The sequence below is a fragment of the Nelusetta ayraudi genome, unplaced genomic scaffold (genome assembly GCF_046127955.1).
Source record: "Nelusetta ayraudi isolate G7.1 ecotype Tasmania unplaced genomic scaffold, CSIRO-AGI_Nayr_v1 ptg000042l, whole genome shotgun sequence".
Classification (NCBI taxonomy): domain Eukaryota; kingdom Metazoa; phylum Chordata; class Actinopteri; order Tetraodontiformes; family Monacanthidae; genus Nelusetta; species Nelusetta ayraudi.
Window position 1 is genome coordinate 9,175,759 of NW_027466092.1, and position 22,364 is coordinate 9,198,122.

General features: G+C 44.1%; 1 protein-coding gene across 1 annotated transcript in view; it reads right to left on the reverse strand.

Annotated features, from left to right (window-relative positions):
* Positions 1 to 22,364, reverse strand: part of plcb3 (phospholipase C, beta 3 (phosphatidylinositol-specific)) — a 50,368-nt gene that overhangs the window by 20,494 nt on the left and 7,510 nt on the right. Inside the window, exons 2-3 of the mRNA XM_076034139.1 lie at positions 16,898 to 16,984; positions 2,251 to 2,319 (exon numbers count right to left, since the gene is read on the reverse strand). Of these exons, the coding sequence (XP_075890254.1) occupies positions 2,251 to 2,319; positions 16,898 to 16,984 (156 nt within the window). The remainder of the gene's footprint in view (positions 1 to 2,250; positions 2,320 to 16,897; positions 16,985 to 22,364) is intronic.

Here is a 22,364-nt window from a genome sequence, read left to right on the forward strand (position 1 = left end):
TTTGCTTATCGGAAGGTGCGAGCTGAAACACACTTGACTCTCCCAGGTGAGTGAACTAGGGATGCAAATTATCAGTTAATTCATTAATCGTTAGTTGATTGACCATAATGATTAATTGATAAGCGGCGATTTTTCCTGAGAACCTAAATTTCACAATGAAAAATGTGCAAGGAACACATTATTTAACCTTTAAATAATGTTGAGGGTCCATTTAATCAATGAAATTCTTAATCGATAGTCGATTAATTGTTAACATCCCTAAAGTGAACACACCCCAGCTAGGCTCCACCTTCTTAACCTGCCTACCAGTGAAGCGCCTTCAGTGCAAGGTTATAAACATGCTGCTTTCTATAGACCTCCAAAGGGTAAATCACCACTCACTGGATTCCAGGATGAAAACTGATGACGAAACTGTTCATGTATCTTTTAATGGCAACATTATCTCCCGCACAGCAGACATAAAACACACCCTAAATGTCACTTCAATGCAACTTACAGTATGTCACTCTAAATGCTTATTGAACAAAAGGAATTAATATTCAGCGATGTTGTATAATGGATCTAATAATGTGTCTGTTTGGCAAGCCTGCACAGGCGCTACTCTACTGGGAGAGTTTTGAGAGACGTCTTATTGTCCCTGTTGGCTGGACGGAGGCTTCGTCAATGACTTCCTCACCAACAGTCGCTGGTTATATCACTTCCTGTCTGAGGGCCAATCTGTTCGCAGACTCATTAGCGCTCCGCCACCTTTGCACCATCAGCGATAGGACGAGGCACACACACACACACACACACACACACACACACACACACACACACACACACACACACACACACACGCACACACACACAGGCACACACACACAGGCACACACTCAGGCACACACTCAGGCACACACACGCTTTATGAGGACAGTTGCAATTGAGCATCAATTCTTCTGGTCAAAGGGTGAAGTCGACAACAGCAGGAGGTGCAAGATCCTCCCTGACACACACACACAGAGACACACGTTTGTCTCTCTATCTATCAAGCCCATCACAAGCCATAACTACAATAATCTTTGCCATAACCTGACCTCAGTTCATACTGAGGGGCAGATCCTCAAAGAAGGGCGCGCAGCGCTAAAATGCGCTGCAATCTGCGCCACAGATGCGGGTATCCACAAAGGTTTTTGCGCTAATGACATGCAGGCGCAAACACGCCCACAATTGCGGCACCTGAAACGGGTGCGAATGCTGCGGTCTGGCAACCTGAGAGCAGTTTGCGCCAAAGGTTGTTGGTGAGTGCATTTGGTTTGTGTTCATGGATGCACGGAAAAGAACAAAACTTCTTTGGGTAGCCGGCTCAATGTCATCCTTTATATCCTCCAGCAAGGCAAGAATTGTGTGTATCGGCAACCTGTATCTCTTTAAAATGTCCCGTTCTCGGAGGTCAAACAGCGAAACTCTGCGAGGATAAACGCGCTCCTGTGCTCCTGGCATTGCGATGCCTCCTCCGTCTACCAGACTGCTGCCATAATGGAAAGAAAGTCAAGACGCAAGACGCGTTAGTCACCAACACCTGAGTACCATTTGTATTTTTCATAGCCTATCTAAAATATTGGCATATATACTGTTAGTCTATGCCTATCTATATATAAGATTTGGGGAGCCATATATGTATTTCAGGCTTTTCAGAGAGCAAAGTTTCACTCAGAAGCCAGAAACACGTTGACAGACAGAAGCTGCACCTGGTTTTGGCTGGCGGTGTTTGCGTCTGTCAAAGTGCGCACGGACACGAGCGCAAACTCTTTCTGGATCTGCCGCTGTTTGAATGAGGCATATTTGCATAGAAGGGGGCGTGTCCTTTTGCGTGTAATGACTCATTTAAATACATTCAAATGAGTCTGGCGCAGCCCTGCCGCTACCTGCGCCTTGGCGCATTTACCGCCGGTTTTCACGCTTGCGTCCCCTCTGTGGATCGGAATCACCGTTTTTGGCGCCATTTACACGGATTTTCTGCCGCAAAAGCCTCACAATCGCTTTGTGGATCTGGCCCTGTGTCTCTAAACCCTCATCCAACAATGTGATGATAAAGTTGTGAGGGAAAGTGAGGAACCACCCACGCCCAAAACTCACCCAGGTGGTTAGAAGCACAGTGCTGCACACACACACACACACACACACACACACACACACACACACACACACACACACACACACACACACACACACACACACACACACACACACACACACACACACACACACCTTTGGTTGTTTAGCAAATTTTCCTGTTCTGGTATCCCGGACGGTGCTCATGTCCAGGATCTCAACCTCCTGCAAGACAGAAACATTTCAGTCAGTTCAGGTGAGTTAACAGAAGAAGTTAACAGAAGAACAGGATTAGTGTAGAATTCTACAGTGTTGTGTAATTGTACAGTAGAATTGTCAGGGAACAGCAGCAGAGGAGACCACTGATCTCATCTTGGGAAAGTTATGCATACATTCTTTTTTTTATTTTTTAACCACACTGTGGCGTTCAAGGGACGAGTTGATGCACCTCTTTTTGTCCAGATAAAATATGTGAAAGTCGTCACAATGGGGGTGGGGTTAAGACCTTTAAATAGAACTCAGCAAATATGAAAGCTGCTTTTACAGACCCCATATTATATCCTTTTTCATTTCCGTTTTTCCTCTGGACTCCAGTGGAAGAGCACTGCATTATGCATTTTCCAAAAAATTCAAAAAATTGTTTTCAGAAAAGATTTAGCCCTTTTTTTAGACTGCTGCAGAAAAACTTTCAGTGCATCCTCACTCGGTAACAACAGAGATGAAAGTCACAAACATTATACGTATTATCATTATTATACATTATACATTTTAGGGTGTCCGTGTGGTGGTACGGAGCAGAGCTTTAGGCTCCCGGACGGCTATGAAAGCATTTATTTAAAAGGCAAATCTATGAAAGGATTTGTGTATGTCTAGAACAGGCAGGGACGCTGATGAGGAGCATGACTGCTGCTTCTTTTTAAATCGATGACGAAAGAAAAGGTGGAAAACTGTGACGACTTAAAAGATCATCTCCCCGGGCTGCCACGTTGCGCTCCATCTCTACGTTCTCTCCTCCTCCATCCATTGCATTCCCTCCTTATCTCTCTATGCATCGCTCCCCACCGCCCCTCCAGCTAGGACACAGGGCTGCTGGGCACCAGTGGGCAGGCGGGCAGATGGAGAGTGGGCGAAAAGGTGATGTTTGGGACGACCTCTGTGACAACGGAAGGGATGCGTCACCCGAGTGGCTTTGCATGCCGGATGCAAGATGAAAAAAAGTCACAAATACACACACACACACACACACACACACACAGACTGATTGCAGAGGGAGAGGCATGTTGTGCAGCAGGGAGACAGGAGATGTTGTGGGAGTGCTGATGAAGTCAGAGATAAAAAATGGGCGGGATGGAGCGGAGGGGGGGGAGGGGGGGGGGGGGGGGTTGTCATAAACCTTCCCATAAACACTGAGAACGGCCGAGTGTAAATATTTGTTTAGGCCTCCACTTGCTCGCCCACCCTCCAACGCTCCAACTCCCCAACCTTCCGCCCCCAACTTCTTCGGACTCCGTCTGCTTCACTCAGCTCAACGTTTTATTTTTTCCCCCCCTCTTTGATCATCATCACCATGTTTGCTTTTGCTGCATCTTGGTGCATCGGAAGAAAGTACGCCTCTCGAAAGTTAGCTTCTTTTTAAAGAACACAGATTAAAAGAGCATCGAGCTTGCGACTTCCTGTTATTCCACAGCCTTTACACATCTGATTGATCAGTTTTCCGTCAGTCTTCCAAAAACAACCAGGTCCCCGTGGCTGGCTTGTGTACTGGAACTCCTGCTCCGCTGATTTCTCCACTCATGACTCAGCTCCTGCCGTGATGACATTACTACAGCCCGCTCTACGCTCCTCTGGGGCTGGTCACTAAGGTCAGGAGTGTTGTGGACCAATCGAATTAAACCCTGTGTCAAACTTTGTCCCCTGACTGGCCTGTGGAGAATTGCTTGCTTCCTCGGGGGACTAAAGCGCTTCTGGGTCTGTAGGACACACACTTTCACGCTCACACACACACACACACACACACACACACACACACACACACACACACACACACACACACACACACACACCCTCCTCCCATAGGCCGTGGTTTCATTCTGCCACCGTCGTGGTGGCTCTTGGGAGACTCTCACGGTAATGAGACTGTCGGACTTTGACGTAAACGCCGGAGAGTGAAGTCAAACTCCCGTTTAAACGAATACACACAAAGTGCAGCAAGAAGGAGGACAACTCCTCGACAGGGCAGGCCCCGACTTGTGAAACATCCTGACCTGTTGAGCAAGACGGGCTTGTGTGTGTGTGTGTGTGTGTGTGTGTGTGTGTGTGTGTGTGTGTGTGTGTGTGTGTGTGTGTGTGTAGGAGTGAGTGAGTGAGTGAGCGTGAATACGAAAGAAAAACTCCTGTAGGTCAGGACAGCGAACATGCATGTGACACAGGAGCTTGTGCTCCAAACACGTCGGTACAGTCACAGGAAGTGCGGGTCTGTGTGAGCTTTCTGCTCACTGTGTCGAACCCGGGGCTCGCGGCGTGCCAAGCATGTGTACGTGTGAAGGGCCAGTCGGTTTCTGAGTGAGAGAGAGTGAGAGAGAGAGAGAGAGAGAGACAGAGGGAGTGAGAGAGAGAGCACATTCCTAACATATTCCAGCCTTCTGCTCAGTTAGCATGTGTGTATCTGTGCGCTCAGTGTGTAATATTTAGCCAGTCATGGCAGCCGCGGTGCTCCATTCATCTCGCAGCGCTAAGCCCAAACACAGCCCCAATCCATTTATCACTCGGGCCCCAGCTGCGGCCTTGTTATTGCTCCAGAGGAGTCCAGACGAGCGTTTTCCAGGAGTCCAGTCGTGATGAAGTGCCACAATTTCCTTTAATGTACTGTTTTTGGTGGAGCGAACAACTTCACCCCGTCCTCTGCCACGTGTTCCGCGGCCTGGCTTAGTCACTAACTCACTCACTCACTCACTCACTCTCTCTCTCCGCTGTCGGTTCATAGTGTGTCTGCTTTGGCACAACTCTTTCTAGCAAGCAGGCACCTGGCCCTCTGAGTCAAGAAGAAGCTCTCAGCCCCTCTGTTGGGAGCTGCTGAATGCCTCTGTCTGAGATCCACTGTCGAGATGAGCATCATTAATGTCAGTGAACGACTGAAGGTAGCATTACAACTACATTACATTTTGGGAAATTAATCTAATGAAGAAAATTTTCAGAGCAAGCCACTCAAAAACACATAACCGCCTCATTTTGTGACTTAAATTGTCAGAAGCGACTAGTAAAGGAAAACCTAGTAGTGGAGGTTGGAGCATCAAAGTGACACAAGACCCCAGTTGAAATAGCATCACTGGGCCCTCCAGTGTTTAATGTAATTATTCTCAAAATGCCAACCAGTTCTGATAAAATTGTCTTCTAGTAGTATTTACAAATCGCTTGAGCTTCAGCATCAGCAGCAGCTCGAAGCCGCTTCCTCTCCACCTCCTTCGTGTCCTTGCTGCAGAGATAGCAGCAGATGCTTCCTAGTTTTGTCACCTCGAAAAGGAAGCAGACTGATAACGTTCTCTTCACCATGTTCAGCAAGGCGGAGGAGCGAGAGTTCAGACGTGAAACTTGAGACGTCAGCTGCTGAGCAGGATTATGTCAGCAGGTGCTTTTAATTGTTTTTTTCTTCTCAGTCGTAGATGTGAGCTGAACAATTGCCAACAGCAGCCTTAACACATCGGCAAATGTTGGAGAGCCTGCGTTGCGTTTTGCAAGGCAGCAGAAATATACTCTTCTCAAAATGTTGCCATAAGTGATTTCTTAGTGGTGGCTAAACTTTAGCAGTGCAAAGCTGCAGCTACACACTGGAGGGCTGCGTCCAACAATAGTTAAAAGGTACGATCTATATTTAGACACAGGACAAAAGAACAGTCAATGTTAACATAATCTGATAAGTCTTTTGGGCTCTTATTGTCTTCCTTCCTTCACTCTCTCGATTGGCCTTTCCACTTCCCCTCCTCCTTCAACCCTGCCACTCCAAGCTCACTCATTTTCTTAAGATTAGAAAAATATGAAAAAGGCAGCCAAACAATTGGAGCGCCACTCCTTTCCTGCGACACGCCTCTGAAAGATCACCGCCGGCCCCGAGCGGCCAATCGCGGCTCCTATCAAATGGTGACGGCACAATGGGAAACCGATCCTCCCGAAAACACATGTGCGTGCGCGCTGCGCGAGGGCCGTGACAACATGCGGTTCCTCGCACGAAAGCTGGCTGCGAGCCAGGCGGCCAGTTGTTTCAAAGAGATGAGGGGAAGGAAAAAAAAGGGAGAATTTAACATGCAGAGGAAGAGCAGAGAGGTTGATGGTGGTTGCAAGAGGCGTTTGGAGAGAAGGATGAGAGGGAGACTCAATACTCGTGTGAAGCATGGGAGAGCTCTGCAGTCATCGCTGCATCACCTCATAATCTTCCCTGTGTATATCCACAAGGCAGAACGTTCTGCCTTTTTTCTCTCTCCCGCTCTCACGGTCTGACTTTCCTCACCACTTGGTCATTTCAAACTTTTCTGGACTGTAAAAGGCAAAACTTGGGGTGATTTATAGCCCGCGATATATCAGAATCGGTACAGAAGAAGGGAAGGAACCAAACCACCAAGAGGGAGAGCTGGGAAGTAAGAGACGCAATAAAACATGAAAGAGAAATGAAGAACCGACACACACGGAGGGGACAGCGTCGTTATTTATAAAAGGGAAAAGCCAAAGACAATCTGGACGTCAATAAAAGGAACGCGCACATAAACAACGCGGCCTTGGACTAAATGTCTCGCAGGGAAAATAAATAAAAAGGCCCGATGGGGACGAATGCAAACGGGCGGGACAAATTTGAGAAAGTCGGGCTGATTGTAAATCTTTTTACGAGGCGCAAACACTCGGAGATCAGTGTGGGTGAACTCACGAGAGCACAACCCAGGGTGCAGGCGCATAAAAGGCGAGCAGGGAGGCAGATGATGAGGAGTTGAATGCAAGCAGCCAGGTGAAGAGAGCTTCTCTGGACATTTTTGAATGTCCATTTATTTTGACTGTGAAACTGGTGAGAATGTGTTTAAGATGTTGTTGTGTGTTCTAGTCCATACCCTATGCTCTACTAAAATGTACCAGGTTCAATAACATACTTTTAAAAGCATAATCTATTATATTGTCTGAGATCTGTTGAATGGAATTTGGTGCTTTCAAACTTTAGCTTGGCCACGTTACAAACACTTGATGGCCTCAGCAGTCTGCAATTTTTGAAACACGTTCCAAAAGAGCAAGTTAATGTTCGCAAGTTCAACTATTATGACAAATAGTTCGCCCTGCAAGTTGAATCAATGTTTGGTATTGTCCAAGGTGGATACTAAACACGCCTGGGAATAAATAATGGCTCAACGGCTATTTAACTGCATTGCTTGCAAGGTCTTGAGGGACAATATCAGGGATTTCAGTTAGACAAAGGTGGACAAAAATAGTTAGATTGGAATGTCTCACTCTGCCTTCATTTTACAGATCCAGAACCCAATCTGTAATAAACTGGAATTAACCCTGCAAGCTTGTTTTTTAAGTTGCTCAAATACAAAGGTCAGTGTGCATGCGCGCGCACACACACCCACACACACACACCCACAAAAAAAAAGGTGGAAGTTTGAACTGACGTAACAAACTTGCACACAAAAACGTTCTGGAGGAAGCATCTGCTCGGACAAAATAATTGATATTGTCAAGTGTCTTTCTCCCTCACATACACTCACACGCATGTGTATGTATGTGTGTGTTTCTGCATGGCAGTTCTATGGCAAAATGAGGACATATCTGCTATGTGCACTCTAAGATAATGTCAACAGTAAATGAGACAGAAGAGAAACGTGGAGGAAGCTGACAAACTATCAACTGTCATAACCAACTTCCCCTGCTAAATGCGAGCAGGGTTACGTGTGTGTGTGCGTGTGTGTGTGTGTGTGTGTGTGTGTGTGTGTGTGACCTCATGTGTATTATGGAAACCCCTTATTCAAAGTTAATTCCTCACGGATGTTTGACTTCAGCCAGAGATAATCTCTATTAGATCGCCGCTTTCACCTGCCAACAATCATTTTAATAACTCAGGGGCGGCTCGTGTACACACACACACAAATTACAGCTTTGGTATAATGCAACTGTAGGGAGAAAGGTGTGTCTTAAACAGAAGAGCATTAAATATATGAACATAGATAATATACATTTAATAATAATAAAAAAATCCTGCTAATTTAGTCAGTTTTAGATACATGCGTTTGGAAAACAATATTTCTGCTTCAATGATAAGTGGCCTCTGAGTGCCTGCGATCTAGTAACAAATACAAAAACTGATGTCTGTCCATAACTTGCAAGAAATCAGCAAAATCTCTCTCTGGTTAAAAGGCCATATAACTTATTCAACGGTTACAGCCACTGGGTTTGGTCCATGCAACCCCTCCCCCAAAAGACAATGTAGAGTTCCTAACTGGCCAACAGTGCATGTCTTTCCAATGTGGGGGGAAGCCAGAGTCAAACCCACCACAACATGCAAATCTGGCCCTGGGTCAGAATCGAACCCACAAAGTTCTGGCCATGAGGCTACAGTGCAAATCACTGCACCACCATGTCAGCAATTTTAATGGTATTATCTTTTTTTCTGATATTATTTGATATTATTTCATACCAGCCGAATTGTTGAACAAACAATACCAACATTGGCCAACAATAACGTAAGGGAGACATTCAGTGCAACAAAAACTTTCACCAAAAGTGATGTTCCAACACATTTCTCACTCATCCAACAATGCTGGAAGACAGACCAGAGAGAGAACAACCACTGAAAACTGCATAAAAATCAGCCCCGTTTATTAAAACACACTGCTTTCATGCATACGCTATGGAGAAGGACAACAAAGACGCACCGACACTCTGCAACACTTTGTAGTTCATCAACCCAAGAACAATATTTTGAACAATCATTTTGTGATACATTGTCTTTTAGGAGAGAAAATCTTGTTTTTTATGCTCGTTGCACTACAAGATTTGGTATCAACATCAAGTTACCATAATACAGTGCCAGTACTGCCAATATCAATACTTTGTAATTAAGGTGAACAGGTCAAAAACAGGTCAAAAAATTATAGAAATCAATATATATAAATATAATATCTAGACACAAATCTAAAGCATCGATCTCATTACACGAATAATGTAATCAATACCAATAGCAACATTGATATTGATTATTTTCATAAATATTGATATTTGGATCAATGTGCCCACCGGTATTTTAGGCCGCACACCTCACTGATCTAGGACTGTATAACTGTTGGTTGCCTGCCAGGCACACACTCCAGAACACACCTGATCAGCCTGGGGACACAGTGGTGACATATTCCATCAGCCCAGCCAGCTGGACGGTGAAAACGGCACAGCTGACATTTCACCTGTTACACGTCAACTAATCGTAAAACTCATTTCGAGACATCAATTTTCAAAACCTTTTAGAAACAGATGAGCAGTACTGTGTACCTGATTAAACATGATGAATGCAATCACGGAGATGAGTAACACTTGGTTTGACTGTGCCTTCCAGATTTGTACCTCCTCTAAATCTGCCAATTAAGGGGGGGGGGGGGGGGGGTTAATGAGTTTGCGCTTCTTCCAACTTCTTTTCATTCTTCTTTTGTTATTGAAACTAAAGCATCCATTCAGTCAATCTGTTCAGTGTACATGAAATCAATTTTGAAGCATTACAGATTGAATTAGAGTTCCCTGCAGGCAGATCCATAATGGTCGGCATGCCCTGTACACCTCGGAGAGAAGGCAGGAGGGAAGAAACGACTGGAGTGAGAGCAGGAAGAGGAATTTTTTTTGGGGGGAGAGTGGAAATGTGGAGGAGGAGGGTGCAAGAAGGGGCAACGCAATTCCCCAAAAACACCCATCCCCGCGCGGGTCTGACTAACTTCCTGCCCACTTTCCCACGGCAAGACGTTGACCACAGGGGAGATTAGAAGTGTTGTGACAAGAAATTTGGCTCTAAGTGGAAAGGCACCCTGGAAGAAACTGCAGTGATGAGGCGAGTGGGGGCGAGGAGGGGAGACGGATCGAGCATCAGCGAGAGGGTGAGGTGGACGGCAGGCAGAAAGGATGGAAACCAGGCAGGAAATGCCGTCTTTGGGTCAGCGATAGAGGAGCCTTAGCCTAGTCCCTCTGACACCGAGCAGCTGCCTCCTCCCCGAGGCAGAGAGACACAGGCAAGACGAATGGAAACTGGATTAGCAGTGTGGACACAAGGGCAAACTTCAACTGCCAAAGTGATAATGAGAAGATAGTCAAGGTAACACAGGGCAAAAGAGAGGATTATTCACTGCACTGCTCCTTGTTGTGACAGGTGGGGCAGCACCTTGTCAGGTTGGGGCTAAACAGCCCTAAATCTCACAGTCCATTTCAACCGCTGGATGACAGCATTCACTGACGGGGCCATCCAATAGTAAATGCTCGTTAACATGACAGCACCTCCAATGACGTCTCTTCTGGATGGTGGAAAGTTTCTATTGTGTTTCTTCAGGTTGATGAGTTGCCACCCACGATTCAGTCAGGCAGCTGAGCGATTTAAGAGACGGTTCAGCAGGCAAGCTGTCGACACTCTGCGACAAAGCTGTGGACTATTGGTGTCACTGACCTTTTTGTCAAATGTGCAAATAAGTACATGTATAGCAGTATTTTATTTACATTTCAAAGCAGTCTCATCTCACTGCTTAGTACTTTGTGCCACTTCCCCAGAAAGGAGAAAAGCACATCTGTTCCTTTTCTTCTTTTTTTTTTGCAATTGTTGCTTGTTCCACTTTTTAGATAACATGTACTAAAACATGAAGAGCTGGAAGTCAGCCCTTAGTGATGTCACAAAGAGCACTGGAGCCTCTCCCAGGTTGGCGACAGCCCCTCCTCACTCTGAAACTACATCATGGCCGCCTTGTTTTTCCTCCCTGTGAAGCTTTTAAGTGAGGTCAAAACATTGCACTTGGTAGAGTCACTTCAAGTGGCCACAACAGAGAACAAACCAGACCTACTAACAGCTGCGGTTAAGAAAGAATTGCAGAGGTCCCACTAATGTGAGAAAACTACTATTTCAGCAAGCAATATTTTATCTTTTATCTTGCTTGATGTCGGGGAATCCATATGTGATGTGGCTTTGTAATGATGCTCTTTGTGCTTGAACCAGTTTGCCACCACTGGTCTGTATTTCTGGAAGAGGCTCTCTTCTCCTCACAAGAACAAAAGAAGGCAGACGAGGGACTCAAGCTGAACAATCAGAAGTTGGCTGTTGCAGAAGACGTAGTACGACTTTGGACGTGCACGTTGCTCTTGTGCAATCCTCAACCACTGGCATGCACTCTGGGTTCAGCCCCAGCCTGGTTTGACCCACCAAACAGCTCTAAGAATACGCATTGGTGAGTTGGTTTCCAAACCGAGTACCATGGACAGCTGGAGGTCTTCCAGTGAGGTTGACAAATGAAACAGTCACCGTCACGTCTATACTTTTCTCCCTGTGGACGGGCAGCCATTAAAAAAAAATGAAAATACACGTAAAAACACTCTAGCACTGAAAGTGGGTGTCTCCACTTCATCACACGGAGTCCAGTGGTCTCAAGCACGTGTCGTCTAAACTCAGGCAGGACATAAATGCCTAAAAGTTTGGAAACCAATGAAATGTGTGCAGTTTAATTGGAGCAGCAGTTTGGGCCAGACCTGTGTTTGGACAAGCAGAGAGGGAGAAAATATCCCCAAAGGTGTCGGCTCAAACTGCATCAACTACATTACGCTGAAATTTGGCAAAGGCCAACGCATGTTACCGAGCCTTTCCGTCACTGTTGAAATATTTTCCTTAAAGTTTGACCCCTGTCTGCCTCGCTTGAGTTGTACAGTAATAACTACTATATCACAAATGAAGCCAAGCTTCGGCTAGGAGGAGTGAGGTCTTTTTAAGAAAAGTGCATAAGTGATCATATTTATGACACTCTCATCTGAACTCGCCCCAAAAGTATTTAAATCCTCCTGAGCTGGACGCTCCAAAGGCCAGCAAGAGAATGAAAGAGAAAGAATAACAGTGGGTGTGCCTACCTCCTTTCAATGGCCAACCACAGTGTGTGTGTGTGTGTGTGTGTGTGTGTGTGTGTGTGCGTGTCAGTCAGCAACAGTTGGTTATCACAGCTGACTCAAGCATGGTGGGAAATTCTGGTCCCTAATGCACACCAGAATTCCCTTGAAGCCAAACTAATGCTGACATAAAGAAAATAGGAGGAAAGGAAAGGAAAGGATGATAACAGAGCTGAGAGATGACGCCGGGGACAGCGAGCTTCTGCTGACCTGACAGCAGCAGGATGAGAAAGAGAGGCGTTGCTCGTCAGGCAGGAGAAAGATAAGTTAAATGGTGGAAAAAAGGTTAAAAACTAAAAAAAAGGAAATAATAATGTAGGGAAAAGTTAAAGCGAGCGCAGGGGAGGAAGCTGACACAGTGCAGATGGAGACAAATGGAGAGAAAGGAAACGGAGAAAAGACCTGCGGGCAGATGGATAGATAGACATGTGGATGAATATACAAAAGGAGGAAGAGGGGTGCGAGCTCGATAAATCAGACCGAGTGAGGCGAGAAAAGAGGGGAAGAGGGAGGCAGAAGATTCAAACAAGCCGAAGACTAATGAGTGAATGTGCCTCTGCGAACGGACAGCAGGGGAAATGAGACACATTCACGTGGCTCTCTTGTGCTGTGTGGACATCAAGTATGTTTATATGCCTTGTTCTTCTACTTGAGCTGGATCCACTGATGCTCTCACCTCTACTTGTGGCAAGAGTGCAGATCCTGGCCCCTCCACACACTTCCTGTCATTCTCTGGGAGCATCGCTGTCACTTGGGCTTATCGACAGATTATCTCGACACTCAGGCTGTGTTTATTCTTTTCTAATATTGCAACCAAGGAAAGAAAATGTGTCTTTGAAAAGAGCACTTGTTCTGAGCCCCTTGAAGTGAACTGCAGAGTCAAAGGTGCTTCTGTGCCTCCAACTGTACCAAGAACACATCAATAAGAACTTTGTGACATCACAAAGGGCACCGTTACTCCTCCCAGGTTAGCGTCAGTTCCTGCCGTTTGAGACCGCCCCTTGTTTGCCGGTAGTTTTGTCCCCTTCCAAACACGTGAAAGGTACAAAAAAAGAGAATCAAAGGTGTAGTTTTGGTAACCGACGGCAAACAAAGGAATAAATATGCTTTATTCTGAAGGTCTGTCAAGGTTCTCAGACAATTAATCATGCAGAGCTGCTCCACTATTAGCTAGATGTAACAACAACAGACTGAACATTGGGGTAATATGTAACCTCGAGACCTTTTAGGCTCAAAACTGATCTTGTTCACGACGAGGAAAAGGCCGGAGCCCGTTGGAAATGCATCGTCTGACATCTTTAGTCGCGAAAGCAGAGCAAGCCAAAATAAAATCCACACTGGAGAGCAAATATTTCGGGTACCTCTATTCAGAGAAAATGAGTTCCATCTACAATACCCTCGCCGTCCATGCATTTAACTGCTCTCATTAATAATAGCTGGATATCTGTGTTGAAGTGTCCTCTTTCTGTTCAGCTCTGGTTCAATAATCTCCAGGGGAGCCCTGACGCTGAATTAAAGCTTCTCTCCGAAGTCGCCGCCGCTCTGCCGCTGCTTTGCAACAGGAGTTCTGTAAAGTCACAGTCTAAATCCAGATACTCAGCTGTGCTTATTCTCACAGTGAAGAGGTTCCCCCGCAAGTTTGTAGTTCGAACGACTTCCAGGAAATGGAGTTTAACAACAGGGCAGCGATGACGGGGTAAATATTTGTTCATAAAACCTTTAAAGTGGACAATGTTGAATGGTCTGAAATAGAAAAAGAACTACAAAAGCTGTGTTGCTACAGTACCAACTCTCTTGAGTTCACCCAGGTGGTCCAGATTTTGTGGTTCTCATAATTTATGGTATCTGTGGCCCACAGTGAGCAGTGTTCCCTCTCTAGAAGTTAGCACCAAAAAAAAAAAAGCAACCACAGTCCAGCTGGGCAGCAAGGCTGGATTGCGGTTGCGTCGACGAAAACAAAGACAAAAAGCAGAACCTAAGTAAGCAATGTAAGAAAAGGGCAAACACTGTGGCATGATAGGCAAATGCGACAACACTGGCACTCCTTTCTCAGAGAGCAGCAGCAGGAGTTCCCTCAACTAAAGTGGGGATTGTACTTCAGAGACAAAAATCTGACTCAACGCCATCTGCATCAGTTATTTGCATGGCTAGATCTAAGTATGCAAACCATTACATTTTAAGATCTGTTTATGCAAACACATTAACTTTACAACTAGTGTGACAGTATTTTATTCTTTTTCCAGATTCCTTCTTTGCGGCAGATGTCTGCAGCCAATCAGTTTTTTGTTGTTTGCTTATGGGGGTGAATTTCTGAGTAAATGTTATGCGTCTTAATCCCAGTCTTGATTATGTTTGAGATGCAGCGTTTCAGTGCATTAGTATCAATGCACAACTTTGCACAGCGGCTGAATCACTTAGATTTCAGCTCTAAAATCTTTCTTAACATTTTCAACCAGTCTTAAAAACCAAGGGATTTGCTAACCAAAAAGAATGGCTTCTGCCAAAGTGATTAGCATGGATGCTGCAGTAGCAGTAATTTTATCAGACATTGCAATGGAGCTGAATGATATTCCTGGCAGACCCCATTGTTTTGTTTCACTCCTAAATGGCTTTGGCAAGATTTCCATTGACTCCCATGGTGCACAGGGTGGTACCTTAAGGCTAATGTCGAATCTTTTGTTTCCAAATGCTTTCAATAGGCTCTTTACCAGATAAGTACCAGGAAAATATGGGGGATAAATTCAAACAGATCAGGAAACATTCCATCTCCGTAGCCTTCAATATAATTAGCATCCAATTTCTGATTAATAAATGCGTCACAATGGTGCATGCATCGATTACGTAATTTATTGACAATTTAATCATTTCAGAATATGCATAACAGATACCACTGAGGCCAAATGCATGCTAAGGAAATTACATCAAATCCATTAGGTTAACTTAAACTCGGGGATGTGATTCTGCAAAGCATGTACTTTAGGATCAGAACAGGGATCCACAAGTTCAACTTAATGCACCTAAAAAGTAGCTGTCGCATTTCGACACACGGGATTCGGATTCTTCCCTAAACAGTGTCACGGCTGCACCTGAGGCGACAAACGACCTATTATCTCAACAGACAGGCGCATGTGCGGTGACGGGCGAAGCATTAGGAGGCATTCAAAAGCATGAACACATGCTGACATGCACAGACATGCGGGCTGATACGCGCCTTGGCCCAGATATCTATAAACGCACAGGCACACGTGTGTATATATAGAGCATGGTAAGAACAGTGTTAATGTCGTCCATCAACAGGTCATTCCATAGATGCCTTTTGGATAAATAGACAGCCAGAAATAAAAATGGGCAAAGCATTTGTGTCGGAGAGCAGGACAAAAACAAGGAGGGAGGGGAGACAGGGACGAGTTAATTGAGCTGTTTTGAAACGTCATTTGATCCAACAAGCCTCACACTAAATCTTCTGGCCACAACTGATAGAGAATATGAACATGAAGCAAATCCAGCGTCTCATCAACCAACTGTTTCTGTTTAGTGATACTCATTTAGTCACTAGTTGAACCGTATGTATATTAAAAATCATTTTCTTTGCCAGATGGATATACATAACCTAAAAGTAGCTCTGCGGCCTAAAGATTTGTGCAAATTGTTTAAATGATAATGCAACACTGTCATGTTTACAGCTGAAGATTCTATCTTCAAAACCCTTTCACAATTCATTGATATGTTACTTAGAGAGTAACCCACCTGGCAGTCCTGGTAGACGACTACAAAACCCTTATCGGCTGTACAGCACCCTAGCTTTCCAACAACACTTGCTACGCCAACATCAAAACCTCTTGCTTCCCTATCAGAAGCAAGCTAGCTCACCGCTTTCTGTGTGTATGACAAAAACATTTTTAAAGGAATCCAGAAGGAGAGGAAGAGAGAAGCAAGTTCTCATGAGAGAGAGCTGGTCAGGAAACCAACATTTTAATGGCATACCAGAGCAGCTTTAACACGTCATTAATGTGTGGGAATTGTAAACATTAGTTTGTCCTCTTTCAACCATGTTCCCATAAAATCTTAAGCGAAGCTTACGCAAACTTGGAAAAAAAGAAATTGATCTAAAAATGAAAAAGTCAAAACACGACTGCTGCGTTGCCATTTGGTGCATTCATGCTAAATAATTAGGCCACATAAAGTGAAGTTACGTCATAGGACGTTGGTACATTCCGAGCAAAAGAAGCAGAAGTAAACAAGACCAGTCAAACTGAAAGACAATTTCAGGAAACATTGCATCGATTGTTGGTTGTAATTCATCTTGAAGAAACGGCTGTCACTTCTTTATTTCCATGAATGAAGCGAAGGAACACTTCACTCTCTCCAAAACACCATGGTGCCATTTTCCAATTTCTGTTTCAACTATGAGAAAGGATCAAATTAAAGGAACTAAATTCCACTATCAGCAGTCTTAATTTAATTTGATTTCATTTCATTTCCAGCTCTGAGTCATAACTAAACTAGACTGCCGCAGTGACAACTGGTGCAGAATGTAATGGATGAAAACCTCAGAGGATGAAAACCTCTTCGCCCTTCTTCAGGGAGAAGAAGGAACAGGTGTTCACGTGTGTGCGTGCACGTGTGTGTGTGTGTGTACACGTGTGTGAGCGTGTCTCACCAGGTTGGAGCCTCCAGTCCAATAGAGGAAGGATCCATCTGGGTCAACTTTCAAGGTCACAAGGGTAGGGGGCCCGCTATTGGGCTCCTAGACAACAGAAGAATACAGATGTTAGAGCGTTGAATAGACTCCTCAAACCTGGACCTGCTTCAAGCAAGGTATCAGTAGCTGGCATCAAGTTGAAGCTGTCAATAGAAAAAACTCATATTCATCAAATTTAAAAGTAACATGATTGCATAAGCGTTTTCGCATGGGATAGAATTTCAATTGAAACAATATTTTGCTAAATCGCTTCGCATAGTTTGGACAAATGAATGAGTAGAACGTGGCGTCCAAGGACATTAAGTTCTGATCCACAGAAGCTATCATCCCCCTTGTGGCCACAACCGCACTTAAAGGCTTGGTCAATAAAACCTTGTTACTTTCATGCCTCTGTATTAACACCGAGTACAGTTGTTGCAAAGGAAACCCGCCCACCGTGACTTTGCTCGGGGAAAAATAGATTGGTTGCATAACCAACTCAGTCGTTTCATAATTAGATTTGGTTAATATTTTGAAAATGCCTTTTTTTTTTTTTTTCACAAATCTACAACGGAAAGCTAGCACAGTGCTAATGAGACCTAAGTAAGTGAGTTAGGTGTCACATCTTGGAACAGACATTCTTGGCGACCTCAGACAGAAAAGCCCGGTGTGGAAGATGAGACAAGCAGGACAGGCAAGTTATCTTATCTGTTTTCAAGACATAATAAAAGCAGGCGACTTCACCGTCATGCTTGGGAAGAGAAGCTTTGGGAAACAATTTATGTGTCCTGTCGTGTGTCCTTGTATTCTCTTTCAATTAGTCTGTGAAGGTTCTCCGTGGCCCAGGTGGTGGTAGTCTTAGAGTAGGAGTGGGTTAGAGAGTAGGGCTTGGTTCTAACAAGAATCAAGTCCGGCTGCCGGCTATTTAACTCCATAAGACTTCTTTTTACATATCTGAAGAACTCACAGCACTGCTGCTGGTTCTCAACCCGGCCGACGGCCTTTGAGCGATGCTGTTGGATTCCTACATCTGTGCGGCTCGCTTGGCATGCGGCAGTACCTTTAGGACCTCACATCTTCTGATGTGAAGAGGTCTGAAATGATCCTTGTTTAAGCATTTGGGTTATCCTAAGCATTTGGGTTATCCAGCAGTCATTCCTACATGGCACATCCAGCAGAGCCATCTCAGCAATGGGAAAGCAGGGCAGCATTTGTTTTATCCACTTCTGCCATAAAGACTTTGATGCTGGATAGAAGTTCTAGCCAGCAGGGCAGCTGTAAAAAAAAACAAAAAAAAAAAAACTCCCAGGTTTGGGTTTCCAATTGGATTTCAAAAATAGTGGTGAAAGCCAATCTGTGTGTCTGTGATTCAGATCAAATCTATGAGCCTGGACGCTAAAAAAAAAAACTTTGTAGTAAACCGCACAAATCAGATTTGAACATTTCAGTGAAATTTATGGGTGGAAAGAGCCAATAAAAGAAAAAAAAAAAAAACATTTGAAACACGAGGCAATAAAAAAGGGAACAAAAACAGAATAGTGAATAGCTGAACAAACCTTTGGGCTATCACTTTCAGTACAGTAACACAGTAGAGTAGCTGATAAGATGGCTGTCAAAGACTCTCTTATTACATAATATTGATTTAATGCATATGTAGCACACAAGAATATTGCCACATGTATGAAGCGAGCGCCCAGGTTTTTCAAATAATAGTTCTTTACTTGAGGTAAGTTTTAACTCTATGACCATTTTTATGTCCAGCATGTTCAAGATGAGATTAAGCAAATCAGTTTATGTCAGTCAGTGTTCTCTTCTAGACACACAGCCATATTTACAGGGCCATGTGGCACAAAAAAAACAGCTGATTTACTGATGTACCTGCTCCTGTGTCTTGCAATTACAAGATTGTGGGGAGACAAATGGACGGACGGACGGACAGGATTACTGTGCGTTTGTGTGCTTGATCCGTTTTGATGGTGGAAACCAGCATCGTAGCCGTGCGCAGCATAATGACGGAACGGGAGCTTCTGGCAACATGTCATTAGCGTCAGCATGATGGAGTCATACGCAGGATACCATGACCACACGCTTACACACACACACACACACACACACACACACACACACACACACACACACACACACACACACACACACACACACACACACACACACACACACACACAGCTGCTGGCGCTGTAATTAGAGTTGCCAGTGGTTGTAGTCGGGGCCTAACAGACAAGTGTACAGACATCCTGGGAGAGGATGATGATGATCTACGCCGACTGTAAATACGGTGATGGACGATTGTGGGATGAGCAGGAACATCAGCATCATTGTCAGATAGAAGAGAGAGGAAACTAGCGCTCGGAAACAGGAAACTTATGAAACCGGTAAACAACTATACTTATTAAACAAAGAACAGTGGAAATGTGGCCAAGCAGTAATTGATAAAAAATACTATTTTAATATTGTTCGCCTGTATTTCCTACAATTCAGAGGTGGAAAACAAGAGTGAAAGTAGCAGGAATAAATTGCAGACTTGAACTCTAGAAATTTACCATGTTTTTAAGATACTCTAGCAGACAAGAAATTGCATATTTAAAAATATCTGCAACAAACTACAATAAAAATGTTTACATTATTATAGTATTCAGTTCATATGTCACAAGCAGGTGACTTGTATGTGAATAATGATGGTTTGGAAGTCTTTACAAGCCAGGACTTCTTCCCTCCTTGCGCAGTTGTTCTTTGCCATCAATACTAAATAGATATGCATAAAACACATAGATAAAGTTGACGACCAATACGTGTATTTGGAAAAGGTCGGAAATATGTGTTAAACCTTAATATCAAATCAACATGACTGATTTGATATCAATACGGTTTGGTCTGTTGTAAATCAAACAAGCTTAGCAACACACACTGCTCGCACGAAACACTCATGAATACACCATCTCACACCAGGAAGCCAACTGCAGAGTTTCCACATCTCAATCGTTAAGTTACTGAAAAGCGTCTCCCGAGGTTTCACCTATGTGGCACTCCCAGGAAATGTACATTTTAAGTACATTTTAAGCTAAACATACCTTGAGTTTGGGTTCCAAGGTAGGCTAACGGAGAGAGAGGAAGAGATAGCATTAAGGGAAGAGCTCAGTATTTGGTGAGGTACATGCGGACAGAGGAAAGATGGGAAGATGCAAAGAAGTAGATCAATTGAAACGAATGAGTACATTCTTAATGTCTTTGCGCAAAACTGAGCGTTCCAACTTGAAATGAAATGACAGATTAGCTTCAGGCTAAACCACAAATGTGATATCTGCTATAAATGACTGAACTTGTGACCTGTCTTCAGTCAGGCAGCTAGCACTTCTAAGTAGTCAGAGCATACACAACCTCCTTTCAGACTGAAAATGACAACCACGCCGTTCATAGAAGGCAGTCCCTGCACAACATTTGCAAAGCAAATGTTCCTGACTGGAGGCAAATGCTCCATCAGCGATGTCTATCAGCTATCCAAGCTACTTAGTGCATAAAAAGCACAGTTGAAGGAATGTTTTGCAATTTCGCTGCAAATAAGTTGCCTGTGGTGACCATGAAAACTTTACAGTCGAAACTCATGATGGGCTCTTACCAATACGGTGTGAAGGAAGAGGAGAACAGCACCTACGAAGTCATGTTGTTAAGACACAAACAGGATGCAGGGGTATGGATTTCTCATATGATCCTACCGTTAAATGTGTGATAATAAATGGGCTGTATAACCTGAATTGGCCTGTTTGGACCACATGTTCATGGATGAAAAATGCAGCCGCCCACTGCTTGGAGCTGTACAGTATACTGCAGACTGAAAGGCTTCACTGCTATATGAACCAATAAACTAAAGGGAATTCACAGAAGTGAGGACTTATAATATAACAGTTAATGAGGCAGACAAAACACAGTCAATGTACCCTGTGTATTGATGTTCTGATATTACTAGTCTATAAATTAAAATTAATAAATATTAATTAGCTGTGCAGTGCTCTAGTCCAGTAGTAGTAATAAAGTCTTACTTAAAAGGCAGTTGTGGCACAGTTAGCAGAGCGAGTTGTCCAAAAATGAAGGAGCGTTTCAAATCCCAGCTCCTACTGTCCACATGTCAAAGTGTCCATGGGCAGGACACTGAACCCTACATGGCTCCCAATGAGTCTGCCAGCGCCTTGCATGGCCACAGCCGCCCATTGGTGTGTGACTCAGCGCATGAGCGAGAGGTTTTGTAAAGCACTTTGAGGCAGCAGTAAAGTGCATAGACGCGCTATACAAGTGCAATCCATTTACCAAGATGTATTAAAAATAGATCAATAGTTCTTTTTGAAGCAGCCATCATATTGTAAAGATGGTGTATTTTTGTGTGATTAACCCTTTAATATCATACATCAGCATCAGCATCTCTCCAACCTATTGCAGCCGAGACAAGTTGGTTTGCAGAACTATAGGGACTGGATGTGTCACACACACACAAACACACAGTTGTCTGATCAGTTTGCATGTTCCGCTTGCTGTTTTGCATCCCTGGCAGTTGCTCGCTAGCGCAGCCACGCACAACAGAACGCTCCCATCCCCTGATCTACCTTCCTTCCTACATACCTGATCTGCTCTTTGAATTCTATTTGCGCTGTGTTTTACAAATGACCTCAATTCATGTTTCGACCACATGCTTTTAAACTTATTGCACAACCGTTCAAAGCTTTAAAAACTAAAGAAATTTCTGCCAAAACTATGAATTCATTAATCAACCAAGTAACTTATAGATGAAACAGCTCTGAATACATTTAAATGATACTTACTTAAACACATCACTAAAATATATGCAAAGTCTTAGACTTTATGAAATATAAACAATTAAATGTGCAGTAAGTTATTTATACCGTTTTCTTGCTTGTCAAGATCACTGTGACTTTGTTTCAAAAGTTCCTTAGCCCTGACAGGAAGTCATTAAAAACAATTACTTCCCGTGCACACACACATGCACACCCACACAAACATGCCTTGCTTATAATAAGCTTGCACCCTATAGAGTGTTCTGACATCGATGTGGGTGGTGGTCTATACATGGACCAAATCAAACTGCATAATTAGCTGCCATCTGTAGAAACCCTCGAAACTCCTTCCTCCTTTCTTCCTTTCTTCCTCTCCCTCTTGAGGCTCTCAAGTCAATCACACACTTTGCCAAATTTCCATTCCCTGACTTGACCTCACACACTTGCGGTCCTTTTCTACGCTCCCTAATCAACTCAAGACTGTGTCCATCTGCAGGGGCGACTCCTTCCACCGGCCTGACCCTTTGACCAGCACCTTCATTACCAGACCATAATGTCAACCATGCACAGTGGACGGACCACCCTGTGACAGCAGACGGACACCGGCTAATGAGCTCCTTCTATAAAAGAGTCGAATCGCAGAA